This window comes from Oncorhynchus clarkii, chromosome 21 (assembly GCF_045791955.1).
Source record: "Oncorhynchus clarkii lewisi isolate Uvic-CL-2024 chromosome 21, UVic_Ocla_1.0, whole genome shotgun sequence".
Lineage (NCBI taxonomy): Eukaryota > Metazoa > Chordata > Actinopteri > Salmoniformes > Salmonidae > Oncorhynchus > Oncorhynchus clarkii.
In genome coordinates this window covers 5,122,564-5,143,779 of record NC_092167.1, presented here as the reverse complement: position 1 = coordinate 5,143,779, position 21,216 = coordinate 5,122,564, and the positions used below count along the sequence as shown (strand labels likewise).

Here is a 21,216-nt window from a genome sequence, read left to right as displayed (position 1 = left end):
GTGCTGCTGCCCTTACTTCACGCTTGGTTGGAATTTTCTCCAAAGTCTGAGCTCTGGCCTGCCTCTGACCCCGAGTGGTTCTCCATGTGTTTCTTCAGTTTGGACGAGGTGGGAAAGTTTTTTCATACACTGGTTACAGACAAATGTCTGCACCCCTGTATGAAAGCGTTTGTGTCGTGCCAAGTCTGACGAACTCCTAAACTTCAGCTGACAATCAGGGCAGGGGTAAGGGCGTTCCCCGGTGTGAATGCGGATGTGTAGTTGTACCTCTGCTGGGGTGAGAAATGTCTTCCCACAGTGGACGCAGGGGAATGGTCTTTCCCCTGTGTGTATGAGATGGTGCCTGGTCAGAGCGTATGGTTTGGTGAATCCTTTCCCACAGTAAGAGCAAGGGTAAGGGCGCACGCCGGTGTGGGAGATGATATGTTCCTGTTGGGATTTTTTGCTCTTAAACCTCTTGTCACACTGATTGCAAGCGTACGGTCTCTCATCAGTGTGGGAGCGGTGGTGCTTGGACAGCTCCCCCTGGGACAGAAAGCTCTTCCCACACTGAGAGCAGAGGAAGGGTCTCTCCCCGGTGTGCATTCTCTCATGTCTGCTCAGGATGGATATCAATGTGAACCTCTTGGGACAGTAGGAGCACTGGAAAGGCCTCTCGCCCGTGTGAACTATTTGGTGTTTCTTGAGCAGGAAGAGGAAGGAAAAGCATCTCCCACACTGGTTGCACTGGTGCGGTCGCTCGCCGCTGTGGGAGAACATGTGCCTCTTCACATCAGCTTTGCGCGTATAGCTCTTGTCGCAGTGCGGGCACTTGAACTGCCGCTTCACCAGGTGGGTCTGCCGGTGTTGGGAGCGAGCCAGCAGGGAGTGGAAGCTTTCGCCACACTGCTGGCAGATGTACTGGAGGCTGGTCCCGTGGCTCTTCCTGTGCTCCAGCAACTCAGAGGAGGAGGGGAAGCTCTTGCCACAGATAGAGCAGAGGTGGGGCAGGTCGCTCTCGCCCAGGTGGGAACTTCTGTGGTGGGCTGTCAGAGAGCGGAGGTTGGCAAAGGAGCTCCCGCACTGCTGGCAGGGGAAAGAGATGGATGTCCCACCATGTTTCTTCTCATGCTTGGTCAGGTCCCACGAATGCTGGAAGGTCCTGTCGCATTGAGAGCAGTGGAAAGGTCTCTCACCCGTGTGGGTGAGCTGGTGTCTCCTCACATCGGAGGAGCGAGTGAAGAGCCTACCGCACGTGGCGCATGTGTGGGACTTATGGTAGCCTTTTGCTTTCGTGGGAATCCCAGCATTACCGGTTTGATTCTCAGAGTTTTCGGTTATTAAAGTTTTTGAGGAAAGGAGAGGTTTGATTGATGTGAATATCTGGCCAGTGTTGTCAGGACATGGTGAAACCTCTGCTCTGTTTTTCCCAGACACATTGGGCTTGTTGTACTCCTCTGTGTGAATGCTTTGCATGTGGAGGTGAAGGCTCTTTTCCTCCAGACTGTGGTAGGCACACTTCGGGCAGGTAAAGGGGGTCACCTTGTCAGATCCACCTGGGAGACAGAAGTCAGACAAGGCATGTTTTATTTGCATGGCTTGGGAATTAAATAAAGGGCATGCTCATTGAAAAATATATTGAGACCACACAATGAAAGACATACAATACATCTTCCAAACATTCATATTTTTTCCACATTTTGGTCCCTCAGTTGTTGCTACTGTGAATATGTACAGTTGAAGTCAGAAGTTTACATACACCTTAGCCAAATACATTAAAACTCAGGTTTCACAATTCCTGACATTTAATCCTAGTAAAAATTCCCTGTCTTAGGTCAGTTAGGATCACCACTTTATTTTAAGAAATGTGAAATGTCAGAATAATAGTAGAGAATGACAGTCCCAGTGGGTCAGAAGTTTACATAAGGCATTGCCTTTAAAATGGTTTAAGTTGGATCAAACATTTTGGGTAGCCAGCCTTCCACAAGCTTCCCACAATAAGTTGGGTGAATTTTGGACCATTCCTCCTGACAGAGCTGGTGTAACTGAGTCAGGTTTGTAAGGCCTCCTTGCTCGCACAAGCTTTTTCAGTTCTGCCCACATTTTCCATAGGATTGAGGTCAGGGCTTTGTGATGGCCACTCCAATACCTTGACTTTGTTGTCCTTAAGCCATTTTGCCACAACTTTGGAAGTATGCTTGGAGTCATTGTCCATTTAGAAGACCCATTTGCAACCAAGCTTTAACTTCCTGACTGATGTCTTGAGATGTTGCTTCAATATAACCACACAATTGTCCTACTTCATGATGCCATCTATTTTGTCAAGTGTACCAGTTCCTCCTGCAGCAAAGCACCCCCACAACATGATGCTGCCACCCCTGTGTTTCACGGTTGGGATGGTGTTCTTCAGCTTGCAGCCTCTCCCTTTTTCCTCCAAACATAACGATGGTCATTATGGCCAAACAGTTCTATTTTTGTGTCATCAGATCAGAGGACATTTCTCCAAAAAGTACGATCTTTGTCCCCATGTGCAGTTTCAAACCATGGCGGTTTTGGAGCAGTGGCTTCTGCCTTGCTGAGTGGCCTTTCAGGTTATGTTGTTATAGGACTTGTTTTACTTTGGATATAGATACTTTTGTACCCGTTTCCTCCAGCATCTTCACAAGGTCCTTTGCTGTTGTTCTGGGATTGATTTCCACTTTTCACACCAAAGTACGTTCATCTCTAGGAGACAGAACGCGTCTCCTTCCTGAGCGGTATGACGGCTGCGTGGTCCCATGGTGTTTATACTTGCGTACTATTGTATGTACAGACGAACGTGGTACCTTCAGGCATTTGGAAATTGCTCCCAAGGATGAACCAGACTTGTGGAGGTCTACAATTTTTGGCTGGGCTGATTTCTTTGGATTTTCCCATGATGTCAAGCAAAGAGACACTGCGTTTGAAGATAGGCCTTGAAATACATCCACAGGTACACCTCCAGCTTCAAAAGCTGTGACATCATTTTCTGGAATTTTCCAAACTGTTTAAAGGCACAGTCAACTTAGTGTATGTAAACTTCTGACACACTGGAATTGTGATACACTGAATTATAAGTGAAATAATCTGTCTGTAAACAATTGTTGGCAAAATTACTTGTGTCATGCACGAAGTAGATGTCCTAACCGGCTTGCCAAAACTATAGTTTGCTAACAGGAAATTTGTGGAGTGGTTGAAAAATGAGTTTTAATGACTCCAACCTAAGTGTGTGTAAATTTCTGACTTCACTGTATATAACCATTTCCCTGATGACTGTCAGAATAGTCACTATCAGAATAGTTGGAGAGATCATTATTACCGGCTTCTCTTCCCCTGGGTGAGATGACATAAACCATGCTTGAGGCCTCACCGTTGTTCCTGTGATTAAAAACGAAAACAAAAATATCACTAATTTGATGACAAAATGGCAGATTCCTTTTTAAATGACAGTACTCCTATTCTCTAATCATCACTCATACTTGTTCTCAGTGTTCTTTTTCCTCCTCCAAGTTCTTGGCGTCTTCGACTGCAGCCGTGTAGACCGCCTCACATTTGACGTCGCAGGTTGTTGGGTTTGAAAGTTGACCACATGGGACGTGTCCTTCCCACATACATTCACAGTCTCTGATTGGCCGTCCTGATCTGCTACCACCTCATATTGGACATCTTTTTTGACTGCTACAGTCTCTGTCCCAGTTCCAATGTCTTCACTGATATTAACGGCTTCATCTGCTTGCTCCACCGGAACACTCACTGTGTCCATCTCTTCCTCGGCTGCACTCATCTCCTCCCCCACGTAGCCATATTCTTCAACGACTGTCATCTCCAGATTCATATCCTCAGCTTTAGGCTCAACCACCTCCTCCCGCAGTGGAGAGGTGTTTGACGGTACGTATTCCTCGTTCATCGTCTCTACAATCTCTTCTTCCACCTCTGTTCCAACCTCCACTTCAGTGTAAACTGTTACTACTACCGCATCAGTGTCCTCTAAAGACATGGGGCCCAGCACGTCTGCCGAGTTATGTGACGACTCTGACCGGATGACAAAAGTGGTCGGCTCAGTGGTGACCACCATTTTAGGGGTGGACAGAGAGGAGAGGATGCTGTCGCCCATGGAGGAGGAGAGAGCAGCTGAACGAGAGAAGACAAGAACTGTGTCATAAAAAGACCTGCGAGTTTTAAACAGTACTGTGCTACAAAACGTTGCATCATGATTTAGTAATCATTACAGGAGACTTACAAGGTTCTTTTAAATGTCCAAAACTGTTATGGTGCTGGAGAATGAGGTTCAGATTCTCTGGGGTAGACTGCATACACTCCTCCAGGACTGAAGGGGCAGAGCTGAGCCATGTCGCGGTCTGAAAGGGAATGTCTTTTAGAAATGCATTTTATATTCAATCACCGTAGCCTAAAGAATTGTGTTTGTCTTCCCAAAATGTACTATTCCTAACCTGTGCTAGATTTATGCTACATCCAATATCAGAAAGGCTAAATTGCCAGAAGCTATAAATGCCACAATGCTCAATACCTGCTTGAGGTCTGGTACTGGAAACAGTTGTTCCAGTCTGGAGAGGAACTCCCATGTTAACGTCTGTACCGCTGTGTCATAATGTCGGCCATATTGTTCCGGGAACACCTCCTGTTGGGGGAACATTATTTAAATGGAGGCAAGGCGATGGATTGTAACTTCAAGTACTTTTTTTCCTGAAGGCCTGGACGAGTAACTTTTCCCGGGCGTGACACTCCCATTGTTTTCAGTAAAACCTTGGCGTAAGCAGCGCGGTACTGCAAGAGGCTCACAGCGCCGAGTGTAAAATTACCTGAAAGAAGCACTCCCTCTCGATTGGGTCCTTCAGCAGTGATTGGACAAGCACCACAAAATTTGATTCAGATGCTTCCACCTCTGCGTCTCTGTACTGCAAGACAGTAAACAGATACAATCATCTCATCACATAGTGGCTGTGTGCACTCAAATCCACTTGGAAAACAACCAAGTTCTGTTCTAAAAGGACTATAGCCCACTTACTCCTGTGCATCCTGGAGTAACAGTGGGCATGCTGTCCAGGTAAGGTTGAATGGTTTGAGGGTCGGCAGGGCCTCGGCACAGCTCCAGAACCAACTGAATCACACAGTAGAAACAAGTATTAACTGTGGTACAAACCTGTAGCTGGAGAAACCATGTCATTGCCATCTCTCAAGCAACTCAGGTGGGGAGTACCCATTCATAGGATTGCAGACAGTTACATAATGTATAGAACAGACCCAATTCTCTACTCATCATCATAGGTATATAAATATACCTATTTGCGCTTTTCAGGGCTCTCCAGCCAACTGAATAACCCTATGCCCCCTGACTCATCTCTCACCCGTGCTCTCAGACCTAGAATGAGCTGAGCTCTATGTCTGTGGCTCAGCAGCTCTGGAATGGCCTCTGTCACCAGAGTCACAAACTCCTCCAACTTCTCATAGTGCCTCACATCTCTTTGCTGAGCCACCTGCCACATGGCAGCAGACAGGAGCCGCAAAGGTGGAACCAGGAGGTGCAGAGAAGAAAGACTGAGAACTGGATCTGAAATGTAGGTGTACAAATTGACAAACATTCAATCAGAAGTCAGAACACTGTTTAAAATATATACAGTAGTAATATATCATTATGTCTGTCAGCTAATGATGCGGACAATTTCTCATCTCGTCGTTACAGGATGGGGCTCCATAGAATAGAAGCATCAGAGATTAGCCTTTGTCAGGATTAATTTGCATTAAGCAATAACTTTACTATTCAAATAGTCTTTACTTTAAATTGATAGCTAGTTAGATAGGATTACAAGCACACTTGGCTTAACAATGCAGTCATAACCGATTTTAGCCGGGGATCAACTGATAGCAGACTATGCCACTTTTTACATGAGGCTTTTGATATTAGTTCTGCAGATATTAGCTAGCATGGTAACGTTATCTAGAAGTTATTTTATTACACACCATTGACGTCTTTAGATAGTCCACATGCATCCATGGCTATAAATATACGTATGTAAAAGCGCAGAATAATTTGAAAACAAAATGATTTGACTGCTCCCCAACGAGCGAAGTAACATCGATCTACTTCCCCAAAACTTCCGGTAACCAAGACTGGACTCAATTTTCGTTCCGCCTGTACCTTTTCCAAAATATTAGTAATAGAAAAGAATAAGCTCTCCAAGCTGCCGGGCTACATTACTACTAACATGGCTCTGTTAGATTTTAGTTGATTTCCTTTTGAAAAATATTGTAGCCTACCGCAAGACAAAAAAAAGCAACGTTACTTTTATTACCTTTATTGCCTAATGAATACTCCGTTAAAGATATAGAAGTTTTGCCTCTGGGGGTGCTGATGAGCCAAAATGTGTCCCTTAGAAAAGGAATTACTGTATCGTCTATTGACCCGAGATAGCAGATTGATTAATATTATGTATATCAGCCATAAAGACAACACTCGAGCCTACATTTGAGAATAAATATTTTCCCTCATTGTTGAACATAAGAGTAGAGGCCTGGCACTCGCCTCTCAACAACCAGCCTGTGTACCGGTAGCAACTGTCCTCTTCATTCTGCAAAGGAAGGTGTGCAATACTTCTCTCTTTTTTAATGTCAAAACAAGGTGAGTAATCTAAATAAAATAATATACCCTTTGATGTATGATTCCTGGCAGCAAAAAGCACATCTCAAATATACAATCAAGTTCCAAGCTGTGACAGAATTAACAATTCACAGTATGAGGCTCAACTCTTGTTGTTACAGGCCTCTAATACAAATGTCCTGTCTTACTTTACATTCCAAAAAACAACATGAATAGCAATGACACACCAATATCCTCAACAAACAGCCTCAACTGCTGCATGAGTTCGCTCGTGTGTACGCAGAAGATGCAATCTGTTGTAAGCCTTCCCACATTCAGTACACACGTATGGCTTCTCTCCCGTGTGGCTGAGCATGTGTCTCTTCAGTGGAGTGGTGCTGTTATAGCGATTTCCACACACGCTGCAGGAGTAGGGCTTCTCTCCTGTGTGTATACGCTTATGTACTGTAAGATAGCAGGACTGGGTAAAACTCTTCCCACACTGCTCACATTTGAATGGTCGTTCTCCAGTGTGGTAACGCTGATGTTTCACCACTTCGGAGTAAGTTAAGAAACTTTTACCGCACTGAGAGCACATATGTGGCCTCTCCCCTGTATGCATGCGATTATGCCGGGTCAGATCAGTCGACTTGGAAAATCTCTTCCCACACTGTGAGCAGGGGAAAGGACGCTCCCCTGTATGAGTCTGTAAGTGTTTCTTTAAAAACCGATTGGCCTTGAAAGTCTTTCCACACTCGAGACAAGGGAAGGGTCTCTCCTCTGAGTGACACTGAAGGTGTTTTGACAATTCACCAGAGGACAGAAATCTTTTTCCACAGTCAGGGCAAAGAAATGGTCTCTCTCCTGTGTGAATTCTCTCATGTCTAGTCAAGATCTGTAGTTGTGTGAATCTCTTTGGACAATGAGAGCACTGGTAAGGCCGCTCACCTGTATGAGTTCTCTGGTGTTTGATCAAGTTCGATAGCCTTGAGAAACTTTTAGGACAATGGGAACACAGAAATGAACCCTCTTCCTTATGAGCATTCAAATAGTGTTGCCTAAGACAAACTAGCTGCGTGAAGTTAATTTTGCATATTGAACACTGGAATGGTCGCGCGCCATTGTGCATTTGCATGTGTTTTGTGAGGGCATCAGAGTTTTGACATTTCTTCAAACACTGGTTGCACTGCAGCGGGTCACCACCGGAGTGAATCAGCTGGTGTCGCTTCATTTGGGATATCTGACTGAAAGACATGTCACATTCTGGACATTTGTGTTCACCCTCTTCGCTGGGACACTGCTCATTCTCAAGGCCTGCTGGGAGGTTTAACTTGATCCCAAAGTCATCAGAGACTGGCGACTCTGCTAAATGAGCCACACTGCAGTGTGTCTTTAGATCTTCCTCCCGATCGAAGCCCTCTCCACACGTGCAGCACTGGAACGGCCTTGACCCTAGGCCCTTTCGCTGGTGTCTTTTCAAGTCGAAGGAGTACTGGAAAGTCTTCCCACATTGGATGCACCTGTAAGGCCGCTCCCCAGTGTGGGATCTCTGGTGTCTCCTCATATCTGTCGCTCGAGAGAAGGTCTTTCCACACACAGAGCATGTTTTGGAGTGTGATGTATGCCTGCCAGACTTCCCCAGTGTGTGGGGAATGTCTGAGAGACATGGGTTCAGAGGGGTGCTGCTGGAAGACCCTGGAGGGGTTTCTGTTTCATTTTCTCCAGCAGCAAGCATCCTTCTGTACTCCTCTGGGTGAAGCGCTTTAAGGTGTTGCCGGAGGTTCACCTCGTCGGCATGGTTAAAAGAGCACTGAGAGCAGGCGAAGACCAGAGAGGGAGCCTCCACCGTCCCACCTGCAGGGGAACAGAGAAAGGAGCATACTGTATATTTAGAAAGTTATCAAATTATAATCCAATTTATTCTAAACCAGGCATCTGGATCATATTCAACATTGCCAAATCTATTCAATTAAAATGATGAAACATTCAGAGAATTCTAACGATATCCAAGTGTACCTATAGTACCATAGAAACCTTGTGTTGATATAACATTGCAAACCTTTATTTCCATTCATTGTGGAGCTGTCAGAAGTGGCGCTGAGGTCTTCAGAGTCTTCCCTAAAGATAGCGATAAAGCACAATTGATGTCCAATGACACTGCCCTTGATTGATTTTATTTGACAGTTTAACAAAGCCATAGAAAGTACAAACATTTTTAAAACGTGACAGGGATAACACAATGAAGTCAAAGACACATTTCCATTGTGATCCTTTTAAAGTAAATGGTGAAATTGCTTTAAAACCCTAAGTCCCCTCCCACCCCTCATTCTTACCTTGGGTCTGGAGACCGGTATAAAGGGACACCCCAGGTCCCATTAGCCTCCTCCAATGCCTTGAGCTGCCCTCCATTGGGACCTCTTGATCCCACGGTCTTCATCTGGAGTCTTGTGTTTCTTCTCAGTGGTTGAGAGGGGGAGGACATTTGGAGAGGCAGGACACTGACGTTAAGTCTCTGGAACCCTAATGTGGGTTTTTGGTGCAGACAGGATGGGACCAGTTCTGGCTGGTTCATTACTTGTTGTGGCGTACATTGGGAACTTCCTTGATCCGTGACAGTTTGGGGGACATAACCAGCTTCATTTCTCTCCTGCTCATCCTTCTCAAGCCCCTCCTCTCTGAAATAATTTTCTTCATGTAGGTTCTCATTGTGGGTGGGCGGTCTGTCAATTGTATTCTCTGCACATATAGGCCCAACTAACTCCGGATGTTCAACATGCTCCACCTCCTCATAAATCATTTCCACCTCTCTATTCATTGACTCCAGATCCACACACACATCCCCCACCTCTGCACAGAAAACGGCTTCCTCCATGTTCATGGCACTGGTTTTCTCTGAAACAAGCTCAGCGTCTCCGTTAGGATGCCCCACTTCCTCACAAATAACCTCCACTTCTCCCTCTTGACGTTCTTCCTCGCTTGCATTGGCTACCATCTCCTGCTCTTCCCCATTCAAGTCAGCCTGACTGTCTCTTTGGTTCTGTGACTCAGTCTTCTCTATACTAAACTCCCTTTCCTCTCTGGTGTATGTACAGGTCCCCAGCTCCACTTCTGCATACTCAGTCACTACTACAGACTCTGTTTCCATCTCTTCACCATATAAGGCTGGGTCCATACAACCATCCATCAACTCTGATTGGATCGCTGTTTCTGTCTTTCTAGTGGCCGCCACCACTACCGGAGTGAGAGACAGAGAGGAGAAGATGCAGTCGCCAGCAGAGGAGGAAGAAGTTGCTGATTGAGAGGTAAAAGGAGACAATTACAGTGAGATGTTATTTATTTTAATAAACTGCTGGGATATGAATAAAGGGGGAATGTTACAATCCTAAAAGCATTTCCTTGAATCATTCAAATGTAACAATTTGCATACCTCCTTTACTAATTTTGGATTTTTGTTTTTTTTAAGTGGTTTACCATTGGTGTCCAAATATCCTAGTTCTCTATGATGTTGCAGTAGAGTCTTCAACTGCAGAGGCTGAGATAGAGAGTTGACACACTCTTCCAAGACAGAGGGTCCAGCATTGAGCCAAGACACTGTCTACGAGATGGGGAGCACACATTAATATAATATGCAATCAATCAAAATCGGTCCAGTTGTTCTTAAATAAAATATTCTAAATGCCCATTATCTTAAATAAAATGCTCCAAGATGTCTCATCATGTCTAATACATATAATGAGTAACCAATGTAATGCTTTGTGAAGAGTGCTGCAGTGCTCCACATGAGATGTGTCAGCATGTTAATTAATCGTGGGCATTATGACATGAAAGAAAGATGCAGACATTCTTTATGCAAATATTCAAACAAGACAACTTTATTCACAAGCTCATGCTTGATAACGGAGATCTGAGGAGTGGTCTAATGACGAGGTTCTGCCTGAGTACCTGTTTGAGGTCTGGTACTGGAAGGAGCTGCTCCAGCCTGGAGAGAAACTCCCACATTAATCCTTGCAGGGCAGAGTCATACTTGGGTCCATAGTCTACAGGAAACACTTCCTAATGGGAGAGATGAAAAAGACAGGGGGGGTCAATTATTTGGCTGGCTACTTTTCACATAGAATTTTTCTTTCAAATATTAAATGTATCCTAAGAACATGAAGCGGTAGGTTTATTATCACAAAAAAAAACATAAAACATAGAAAATGTAGCCTAGATACTACTGGTTTCATCTGTTTTGTTATACCAATGTTGACGGACCATACTAATGTTCAAACTTTGGTGTTTAAAAAACCATATACTGACCTGGAAGAAATGTTCCCTCTCAACTGGGTCTTGGATAAGAGTTTGTACCAGTGCAAGGAAATTTGATTTAGAGGCTTCCGCTTCTGCACAACAAAACTGGGGAAATAACCTCTTGAATAAATGTACTGTAATTCTGACAAGATCGAGTGAGAGAACATCATTACAGAGGATTGAGGAATATCTTAAGACTCACCTCTGGATCCCCCGGATGTGATCTTGCAGCGTGGATCCTGTCCAGATGGCTCTGAAGTCCTGCTGTCTGCTCCGTGCGGCACAACTCCAAAACCAACTTGGGGGAAAAAAACAGATTAATCCTACAAGAACACTGAACAACTTGGGCTAACCTTTCTCTTCAAATATTCCATTACCTGTTGTTTGAATAAATTAATAAAATAGAATTCCTTGCAACTCATTACTAAATGAACCATGTTCTTTTCCAAGTCACAGGACAAATCTGGATATATAGATTTTGTGGTTTTCATTCCTGGTCCTTTTGGACAGTGAAAAATGTGAGACCGAGTCAAATAATCATCACCTCGCTCTCTCACCTTTGCTCGTAAGCCCAACATGAGCTGGGTTCTCTGTCTGAAACTGAGCAGCTCTGGAACCGTCTCTGTAACAAATGTCACAAACTCTTCCAGCTTCCCGTAGCCCATTATATCCCCTCGTTGGGCCACTTGCCATATCGCTGCAGAAAACAGCCGCAGCGGTGGGATGAACAGGCGCAGGGCAGGTAGAGGAAAAGATAACCCTATGAATGAACATATCGCAGGCAGTAAGCAGCTGCACTGACTGGGCTAAACAAGAGCACACATTGCTAGGCTATGACTAGAAGAGGAAAACATTGATACTACTTGCTATAGCTAACTACGCATTGCATTTTAAATAGATTATGTCTGAATGCAGATCGCATAAAAGCGATCACAAATGGAAATATGCATCGATTTCATACAGTTACACCATAAGTAGCTAGCTACAGGTCTACAATTGGAAAGTTGGCTTGCTAGCTGGAACCCCTGCCTGCTCTGCTTCTGTCTGGTGGAAGCTTCCAATCAGTTCCCTGCGACAACTATAAACTTACCCGTATTCACCACCGGCTCCGTTAAATTCCTATAATCCATTATTATCAGTCACAGGGACGTCCTAAAATAAACCCAAGCAATCATTGATTCATTTGGCTGAAATATCTGTTTACCTGGAAGTTATTCTTTTTTTTCTCATTTTGCAGGAAGTCGCTTAAAAAAACATTAGTTCCGGTTTATATTCGCCTTCAGAATAAAAGTTACGATCATGGGAAACGCTATATCACAGATTGAACAATGAGACAGGTACTGGATGTATAAATATGAAGCATCCGCTTGGCCTTTCCACTAGGAAGCCCACTGACGGGCAATGGGAGAAGATGGAACGAGATGGATTTTGGCCTACATTCTCAACATTTTCTCATTAATGAAACATTTGATCTCAATACAGTTTTCTGTTCCCAAAACTAAAATATGTTATGAATAGAGTGGTCTAAGTTTTGTCAAAGTTTTTTTAAAGCGCGTTATTTAGGAGTGAAAAGTCGAATTGAGTTATTGCACACGTGCATTTCAGAGTAGGCGTTCCCTAACGGATATATGCAGATGTTTGCTAGAACGGGCCAATAGGATCTCGCTCTCTCGTGCTTGGCTCTGCCCACCTCCTTGCTTGTTCTTCCTACGAAAACTCATCTGTTCCCATTGGAAACTACAGGCTGTGGTCTATCTTGGTTTAGTTATACAAATCTCTGGCTATATCGTCTCTAGATATCGTCTCACAGATGCTAATATAATGCAATAAACTCCTCTGATGTTGCCAAAAAAAGTGAATTTAATTCAAATGACAAAATCATATACAGCACGTTTCATACAATATTAAAATAAAGGTTAATAAAAGAAATGTAACCATAAAAATAAAGAGTGCATTCTTAATGAAAAGTTCAGCTATCACAGAAAAAACAATACTTGAAGTATTGGACTGGATATACCCACTATGACAAGTAGCTTAAAGGGGAAAAAGAAGAAAATAAATGTAATTAGTCCATTGATGATGTTTCGCTTGTCAGGAATCAAGATTTTAAGATATGTCACTTTTAAAGTGCATTCGAAAAGTATTCAGAGCCCTCGACTTTTTCCACATTTTATGTTACAACCTACACAATACCAAAGGTTACGTATGTAACCACGGTTATGTGAGCTATTTGGATCACTCCAATATATTGGTATCACTCCACGGCGGAGGGACACATCCGAGGTGAGGATTAACAGATTTACTCCCGTGTACACCTGTGTCACGGCTGTGGTCCGCTCTTATATATATATATATATATATATATATATATATATATATATATATATATTTATTAGAACCCATGGCCGCGACATGCGTTCTCTACATCATTTTTTGAGGCGACTCTAGCACCGTAGAGGATTGGAGTGATCCAAATAGCTCACATAACCGTGGTTACATGCATAACTTTTGTTATATTTTACTATATTGGATCACTCCAATATATTGGTATACCTGACCAGCCTGCGGCGAAATCCCAGTGCGGGACCGAGACGCAGGGGCCGTCAATGTGGAAGGGGAGGCCAGGACCGCTGAACCAACCGCAGAGGGAGGTGCCACATTTACCTGATAGTACCTAGCAAAAAGTGCACGAGGACAAAGCAGACAAAGAGCTGGTCTGTTGTTCTAACTGACCATGTCCGCTCCACATAGGCAGCCAGTGCCCCCTCAGGGCACAACATGCCGGAGGGAGGCCCAGAATCCCCCGCCACTGCCGGGGGGTCGTAAGCAGACAGGATAAAAGTTATGTTCACATGCCTGTCTGATAGAACCTTCGGGAGGAATAAAGGGTTGGGGCGGAGAGATGTACTCCTCCCCCCTGGGTCCATCCGGTAGCACTCAGAACTTACTGAAAGAGCATCGAGCTCACCCACCCTCTTCATGGTAGTAATCGCTACCAAGAAGCCACCTTCATAGAGAGGTGTTTCAGGTAGGCAGACTCCAACGGTTTGAAAGGCAGAATTGGATGTGTGCCAAGACCACATCCAGATCCCAGCTCGCCATTGAGCGGGTCCGTGCTGGACGCAGGCGATCTAAAGGACTCTCAAACCATGAGAAACAAGATTTTCTGGTCTGATGAAACCAAGATTGAACTCTTTGGCCTGAATCCCAAGCGTCACGCCTGGAAAAAACCTAGCACCATCCCTACAGTGAAGCATGGTGGCAGCATCATGCTGTTGGGATGTTTTTCAGCAGCAGGGACTGGGGGACTAGTCAGGATCAAGGAAAATATGTTTAGAGCAAAGTACAGAGAGATCCTTGATGAAAACCTGCTCAGGACCTCAGACTGGGAAAGGTTCACCTTCCAACAGGACAACGACCCTAAGCACACAGCCAAGACAATGCAGGAGTGGGTTCGGGATAAGTTTCTGAAAGTCCTTGAGTGGTCCAGCCAGAACCCAGACTTGAACCAGATACATCATTTTTGGAGTATCCTGAAAATAGTTGTGCAGCGACTCTCCACATCCAACCTGACAGAGCTTGAGAGGATCTGCAGAGAAGAACGGGAGAAACTCCCCAAATACAGGTGTGTCAAGCTTGTAGCGTCATACCCAAGAAGACTCGAGGCTGTAATCACTGCTAAAGGTGCTTCAACAAAGTACTGAGTACAGGGTCTGAATAATTATGTAAATATGATATCGTTTTTAATTTTTTTTAATATATATATATATATTTGCAAACATTTCTAAAAAACTGTTTTTTGCTTTGTCATTATGGGGTATTGTGTTTAGATTAGAGGGGGAAAAACATTTTTTTTTAAATAAAGCTGTAATGTAACAAAATGTCAAGGGGTCTAAATACTTTTCAAATGCACTGTACGTCAACAATGGACTAATGAAACAAATTCCAAAATATATGTTTTGGGGTGGATTTGTCCATCAAGTAAATTCAGTTGCCCATTGGTCATTTAGATTCTCTTTACAAATGACTTACAATCAACACTTGCAGCCGACTCTACACAACATTTTAGATGATCTATTCAAAATATCCACTTAACTAATCTGACGGACCTAGTTATTAAATCTATCCAAAAGAAAAATCAAAAAAACATTCAACAACTGATATGCAAATGTACAACAATAACTCAATTTTCATTGAGGGAGTGAGTGAGTTGGTGAGCCTTGAGGCATCGAATTTGGGTGAAAGATTCCCCACATTCCCCACATACATGCTTCTCTGTATGGGTTTTCTGGTGCCTTTTCATATGATGAGAAAATCTGAACCGTTTGTCACAAACGCTGCATGAAAATGGCTTCTCTCCTGTGTGAAGTCGTTGGTGTGATTTCAGGTAACCTGACTGGATGAAGGACTTTCCACAGTCTTGACATTTGTATGGTCTCTCACCAGTATGGTATCTTTCATGCAGCCTTTTTTCATTGGCAGTGATGAAGGTTTTTTCGCAATAAGAGCATGGAAATGGTCTTTCTCCTGTGTGAGTGAGTTTGTGTCTTTTTAATGACACTGCTTTGTAAAACTGCTTTCCACAGACTGTACAGGTAAATCTCACCCCCTCGTGAACTTGCTCAATGTGTGTATTCAGCTGAATCTTTGTCCGATAAGTCATGTCACACTGCGAACAAGAAAAGGGTCTCTCCTCTGAGTGAGTCCCCATATGCACCGACAGTTCAGAAGCGGCCCTGTAGCTCTTTCCACACTGCCAGCACAGGAACGGCTTTTCTCCTGTGTGCTTCCTACTGTGTATTGTTAGAGAATTGGCTGTTCTGAATTTTTCTGGACAAACAGAACACTGGTACAGGTACTCTCCCGAGTGAACCCTCTCATGGATGACAAGGTACGATAACTGAGTGAAGGTTTTCTCACATTGAGAGCAGGGGTATGGTCCTGTGAATTTATGTTGATGCAGATAGTGTTCTCTCAGACGCCCCAACAGGGTAAAGGTCTTCTCACACATGGTACACTGGATTTCTTTGTGCATCAGCTTGTGTCTGTCAAAGGCAATGGAGTTTGGGTATATCCTTCCACAATCAGAGCAATAGAATGGATTGTGAATTCGTTTGTGTGTTCTTAGGGAGGATGAACCTTTGAATTCCTTGTCGCATTCATCACATTTGAATACCACCTTTCTTTCTTCCTCCTTGCATTCTGCCCTTGTGTCATCAGTGGCTAGCAGTTCACCAGCCTCCTCTGGAGTAGCATCCTCTTGTTGCTGGTCCACCAACTTAGATGCTTCTTCTTGGTTCACCTTCAGACAGATATCCCTCTGGTGTTTCTTTAAACCATGCATGTACTTGAAGCGCTGCTCACAATTGACACATTGATAAGGACGCTCATCTGAATGGGATCTCATATGAATAGCCATTCCTGAAGCGCGGTTAAAAATCTTCCCACACACAGTGCATGGTTTGGGTTCTTTGAGAGTCGGCACTGAAGTAGCAGCTGTGATGAGGGTCCCAGTGTCGTTTTCCTTGGTAGTGAGAGGACTGCTGCAACCTTCGGTTTTAACTTCCGCTTGTTGCTGGTCCACACTCTGACCCAAGTCTTCTAGGATGCCCTCGTGGCCAAGGATTTCCTGATGTTTCTTCAAGGTATCTTTGTACTTAAAACTTCTCTCACAAATAGCACAATGAAAGGGACGCTCCTTTGAGTGAGATTTCAAGTGCCTTTCCATGTCTGAGGTACGAGTCAAAATCCTACCACAGACACAACAGGTTTTTGAGTCGGACAGCCCTTTGTGAGATGGTTGCGGGTTTTCATCAGTGCCAAGAGACCCAGTGCTACCCATTGATTGGGATTCATCTTTCTCTGGCTGCGGTTTCCCCTTCTGTTGTGACAAGTTTTGACCAACCTGACCTAAATCTTCCTGGTTCACTTTCTTACACAAATCTCTCTGGTGCCTCTTCAAATCATATGAATACTTGAATCTCTTATCACAATTTACACACCAAAATGGATGCTCTTTTGAGTGGGATCTCATGTGCCTGGCCATGTCTGAAGTACGAGTGAAAAACCTCCTACACAAAGAGCATGTTTTGGTGTCCAGAGGTCTTTTCTGTGTTAGCCCTGATGGAGAGAGCGTCTTAAGGGGTGATGTGTTCGGAGATTTGCTAGTTGAGGGTTGTGGGATCTCTTCTTTATTTTCCCAATCAACCAAAGTTGAGAGGTTCTTTTCACAAACTCCTTGCTGGTGTCTCTTCAGATCATAAAGATCCTTGAAGCCTATTGCACATTTGAGGCACTTAAACCTATGATCAGGATCTTGAGTGTGGCTTCGCTGGTGCCTTCTAAAGGACGTGGCACGAGCAAAAGTCCTCCCACAGTCGGGGCATGTCTTCCTGAACGGGCCTCTTTTGCATGACTTCCTCAGGGAGGTGTGCACCTTGGAGGAGGATGGCTGTTGGATTGCCCGCTCTGAAGAATCCGTTTTACATGGTTTTTGTACTTCTGACCGTATTTTCTTCACCTGCAGCCTCTTGCTTTGTTTTGAGGTTTGAACATGAATTCCGGTGACAGCTTGATCGTCCGTTTCCACACTTACAGGCTTCCTATTCATAGCAAGCTCCTTCCCAGTAAATGCGTCTCTTTGATCTTCATCTGGTGCAAGTAGTCCTCCATTTTTCTCTATTGTACCCTCCACCAACCCTTTTCCTTCCACTCTAGCCAAACATTCTGATTGTGAATCTACTTCTGTGGCAGTCACCACACGTACATGTGGAGGGAGAGACAGAGAGGAGAGGATGTAGTCACCAAAGGACGATGGAGTTTCTTTTTATGCAAAAGAGGGAGACAAAAGACAGGTTAAACTGAATTAATATATTTTCTGCAACAGTGTTTGACCAACGTCATACATGTCAACTACATTTCCACAATCTTATATAATTGTTATTTATTTATTTAATTTCAGTTTCATATTCCATTTGGTGCCCAACCCATGACTTACAAGGCACTATTCATCAAGCACTTGTGCAAAAAAACACAAAAACAAAATGACATTTTACACAATTCATATTTGCATCATGTACAACTAGCTTATACTTCAAATATTTGCAATTTTGGCACAGCCAATCCAAGCAACAAAATGGATGCTCTTTTGAGTGGGATCTCATGTGCCTTGCCATGTCTGAAGTACGAGTGGAAAAACCTCCTACACAAAGAGCATGTTTTGGTGTCCAGAGGTCTTTTCTGTGTTAGCCCTGATGGAGAGAGCGTCTTAACCTCTCGGTTACTGGCCCAACGCTCTAGGCTACCTGCTATGGATCCTCTGAGTCTGTACGATACTCACCGATGGAATCCAAATGTCCACGTTTTCTGTGGTACTGGAGCAGGGTCCTCAATTGTATGGGGTCAGGTACAAACTGTGCACATTTCTCCAGGGCAGAGGGGACAGCACTTAACAAGGAGGCAGTCTTGAGAGAGAGGAGCATGGTTTCAAAGCATTAACAACTGCATACTCATGTCCAACACACAGTTTATTAAACATGAAAATATTATTGATTATTACTTGGTATTCTTTTCTTCTATTTCCCCAAGCTGATTAGATAAAGGTGTTATTCATTCTTATTACCTGTTCAAGGTCTGGTATGGGAAGTAACTTCTCAAGTCTGGAAAGGAATTCTAACATCAGCATCTGTATTGCAGTGTCATACTTGGGCCCAAATTCCACAGGGAACACGTCCTAGGAGAGAATAAATTAATGTAATAATTAATGTCAATAATTAGCCTAGTATTTGCCTTTTGTAACCTAGACCATCAAACTTTTTGGCTCAAGGGCCACATCATGGTTTCAAAATTCCGAGGGCCACACAGCTTTTGTTAGTCAAGATAAGGGCAGTTATCTGAAATTATATTGGTCCATTATTATTTCTACATACTTTCTATTTGGTTTCATGTGTTAAAATGTAGCCTGGAGTTATTTTTTTATCCAAAATAATCATGGGACCGGATAGGGAAGTCAAGCAGAAAGGGGTGGTCACTTCCCTACCATATAAGAGCAACACAAACCTGGTAGAAGTTCTCCCTTTCACTGGGGTCTTTCAGCAGAGATTCAACCAGCTCCACAAACTTTGATTCAAATAATTCCACCTCGGCATCACCTGACTGCAACAAAACATGCACAACAGTTAAATAATCACATTTAACAACTCAACGACACAACATTTAGAGTGACATAGGCCTCTGCTCCCTCCCAGAAAGATACTCACCTCTGCTTCCCCAGTGGATATGAGGCTTCGGATCCTGGCCAGGTGTTGCTGAATGTCTTGGTCTGCTGTCTGCTCAGTGCGACACAACTCCAGAACCATCTACAATTACAGATGACCAATAATGTGTCCCTAGTAGAGCAAAGGTCAACCACACACTTTGAAGGCATTGCTCTGTTCTCATTTGAAGATAATGATAGCTAGCCTAGCTAAGGGCCAACGGCAGTATTTGAGAAACCAGTGTCAGGGTCTTTATCTCAATCAATGTTTAACAGCTGGCTGTTTTAGGCTAGAGTCAACAATATTGTTGTCAGAGAGTAACCTCGCATGATCTTGTTGCATGTTTCTTTTTCCCCATTCTGAACCCAATCTCTTACCCTTGCTCGAAGCCCCAGAATGAGTTGGGCCCTCTGACTGCAACTCAAAAGCTCTGGCACAATCTCTGTCACCGTGGTGACAAACTCCTCCAGCATCCCATAATCTTGAACGTCTCCTCGCTGAACCACTTGCCACATGGCTGCAGAGACAAGCCGCAGTGGTGGAATGAAGAGACGCAGAGAGGGAAGAAGAAGAGGGGGACCTAAAAATAAGGATATGAGCCACAATAATGATTGAAATAATACTGAACTGATATTGAAAGTTAGAGATGGTTAAAAAAAACTTTCAAATATTTCCTCAAGGTTCCTGATTTAACTTGTAAGACAATATGAAACCAATGGAATTGCCCCAAACGTGGAAACTGCATTCATATGAACTAATCAAGCGCACCAGATTAGTTCCAAATATTGAGGTCCCGATCTAGCAACTCATTTGGTTAAAGGGGAAAAAACATAACATGCTTGCCAAGGTAATTGTACATCTAAATAGGCTATCCCTTAAAAAACATAACAGTAGATGATTCAGAAGTACTAGTCCTCCCGCTTCTAGCATACTTAAAAGATCGAGACATACGGAAATTTAGCGAGGATACGCCATGTTGAACATCAAGCACACCAAGTCTAGTGAAAACAAATCCGCAATACCATTTTCGCTGGGATTTTGACATTGCATCTCGTCCTCATACAAAAGTATTCACGCACGAAGCTTGAAAATTAGCTAAGTGTTTGTTATAAAGATGGTTTCCAAAGTTAAAAGGCTTACAACAGTTTTAAAACCTAACCGTCGGTAGCATTGAGTGTGACACTGAACGTAGTCCGTTCAATTTCCGGTTGCGTTTACACCACCCAGAATAAAAGTCCTCGTGAATTGAGTTAAAATTCGGAATAGATTTTTTTAAGAAAGTCATCTTTGTCAGCAAGTTCGGTTATTGACTTGGTGTGCCAACTAAAAATAATTATTATAATAGTTAGCAATCCCCTTGTATAATCATAAAACATATTTAGAAACTCACCTGCAAGTGTGTAAATCCCAGAGTCTGGCATGGCTCAATAATGTGTCCCTAAATGTGAGGGTCAACAATGTGCAACAATAAAACACAGCCTAAAAAGATGACTTTGAAACCATGTACAGTACACCATAAACTATGTGGATCACATGATGTGCATTGAAATCAAGATTGCCCTCTTTCTCCATCTCCTCATGTGTGACCTACTAGATGGATTTACCCGTCACGCTCCTTCCACAAACAGCAAACTGGAAAAAAGCCCACACCATAATCAATGACCATTCCCATATTCTCTACACTTCATTGGAACTGATGCCCCCTGGGATATGCTTGGTGCCCTTAAAAGCAGTGTTATGTGGGCTTGTATGAGTGGTAAGGCTGAAGCAACCGTCTGCAGACGAAAATTCGAGGAGTGAAGTCAGGGGAGGTGAATCTGCTACAGTTTAAAGTCTGACATTGATGTGGTTTTCTATCAGCAAGGCTCCATGCAACATGGCAGTGTTGTCATTGTTTATAAAAGTAATTATTTGTGGTGTTGAAATAAACATGTCTCCAACCCCCATATCACACACTGAAAATATGTGTGTACATTGTGCTATCAAGTTGTAGGCCCTCATTGTAAATACACATTTTTTCTTAACTGACTTGCCTAGTTAAATAAAGGATTAAATACAAAATAACATTTTTTTTTAAAA

General features: G+C 43.5%; 3 protein-coding genes across 4 annotated transcripts; all 3 read right to left on the bottom strand.

Annotated features, from left to right (window-relative positions):
- Positions 1-17: 17 nt before the first annotated feature.
- On the bottom strand, positions 18-6,076 carry LOC139379569 (zinc finger protein 184-like). Its single transcript, XM_071122383.1, is given in 10 exon segments — positions 18-122; positions 124-1,535; positions 3,317-3,375; positions 3,477-4,128; positions 4,238-4,355; positions 4,526-4,636; positions 4,818-4,913; positions 5,024-5,116; positions 5,364-5,566; positions 5,977-6,076. Coding segments are annotated over 10 exon segments (2,883 nt in total). The 5' UTR covers positions 6,011-6,076.
- Positions 6,077-6,295: 219 nt separating this feature from the next.
- LOC139379661 (zinc finger protein 135-like) lies at positions 6,296-12,110 on the bottom strand. Of its 2 annotated transcripts, none has more exons than XM_071122483.1 (9): positions 11,973-12,110; positions 11,440-11,642; positions 11,085-11,180; positions 10,892-10,987; positions 10,535-10,645; positions 10,064-10,187; positions 8,926-9,883; positions 8,652-8,710; positions 6,296-8,446 (listed from the first exon to the last, which is right to left on the bottom strand). In XM_071122483.1, the coding sequence occupies exons 1-9, from the start codon at positions 12,010-12,012 to the stop codon at positions 6,849-6,851; spliced, it is 3,285 nt and encodes a 1,094-aa protein (XP_070978584.1). In that variant the 5' UTR covers positions 12,013-12,110; the 3' UTR covers positions 6,296-6,848. The 2 variants fall into 2 exon arrangements, with proteins under 2 accessions (XP_070978584.1, XP_070978585.1); XM_071122484.1 differs by having other exon boundaries at positions 11,440-11,579; positions 11,973-12,061.
- Positions 12,111-14,622: 2,512 nt separating this feature from the next.
- Positions 14,623-20,325, bottom strand: LOC139379660 (zinc finger protein 11-like). The gene is made up of 7 exons (XM_071122481.1): positions 20,160-20,325; positions 19,515-19,717; positions 19,141-19,239; positions 18,941-19,036; positions 18,504-18,614; positions 18,222-18,345; positions 14,623-17,704 (listed from the first exon to the last, which is right to left on the bottom strand). Exons 1-7 carry the CDS (start codon positions 20,185-20,187, stop codon positions 15,066-15,068), a joined length of 3,300 nt encoding a protein of 1,099 aa, XP_070978582.1. The 5' UTR covers positions 20,188-20,325; the 3' UTR covers positions 14,623-15,065.
- Positions 20,326-21,216: the final 891 nt, after the last annotated feature.

Coding starts and splice junctions, on each gene's coding strand:
- LOC139379661 (XM_071122483.1), bottom strand. CDS start 12,012: ATGGATTATAGGAATTTAACGGAGCCGGTGGTGAATACGG. Junction 9,884..10,063: donor AGGATATTTGGACACCAATG/GTAAACCACTTA, acceptor CCTCTCAATCAG/CAACTTCTTCCTCCTCTGCT. Junction 8,711..8,925: donor TACCGGTCTCCAGACCCAAG/GTAAGAATGAGG, acceptor CGCTATCTTTAG/GGAAGACTCTGAAGACCTCA.
- LOC139379660 (XM_071122481.1), bottom strand. CDS start 20,187: ATGCAATGTCAAAATCCCAGCGAAAATG. Junction 19,037..19,140: donor TATCCACTGGGGAAGCAGAG/GTGAGTATCTTT, acceptor GTTTTGTTGCAG/TCAGGTGATGCCGAGGTGGA. Junction 18,615..18,940: donor AAAGGGAGAACTTCTACCAG/GTTTGTGTTGCT, acceptor ATTCTCTCCTAG/GACGTGTTCCCTGTGGAATT.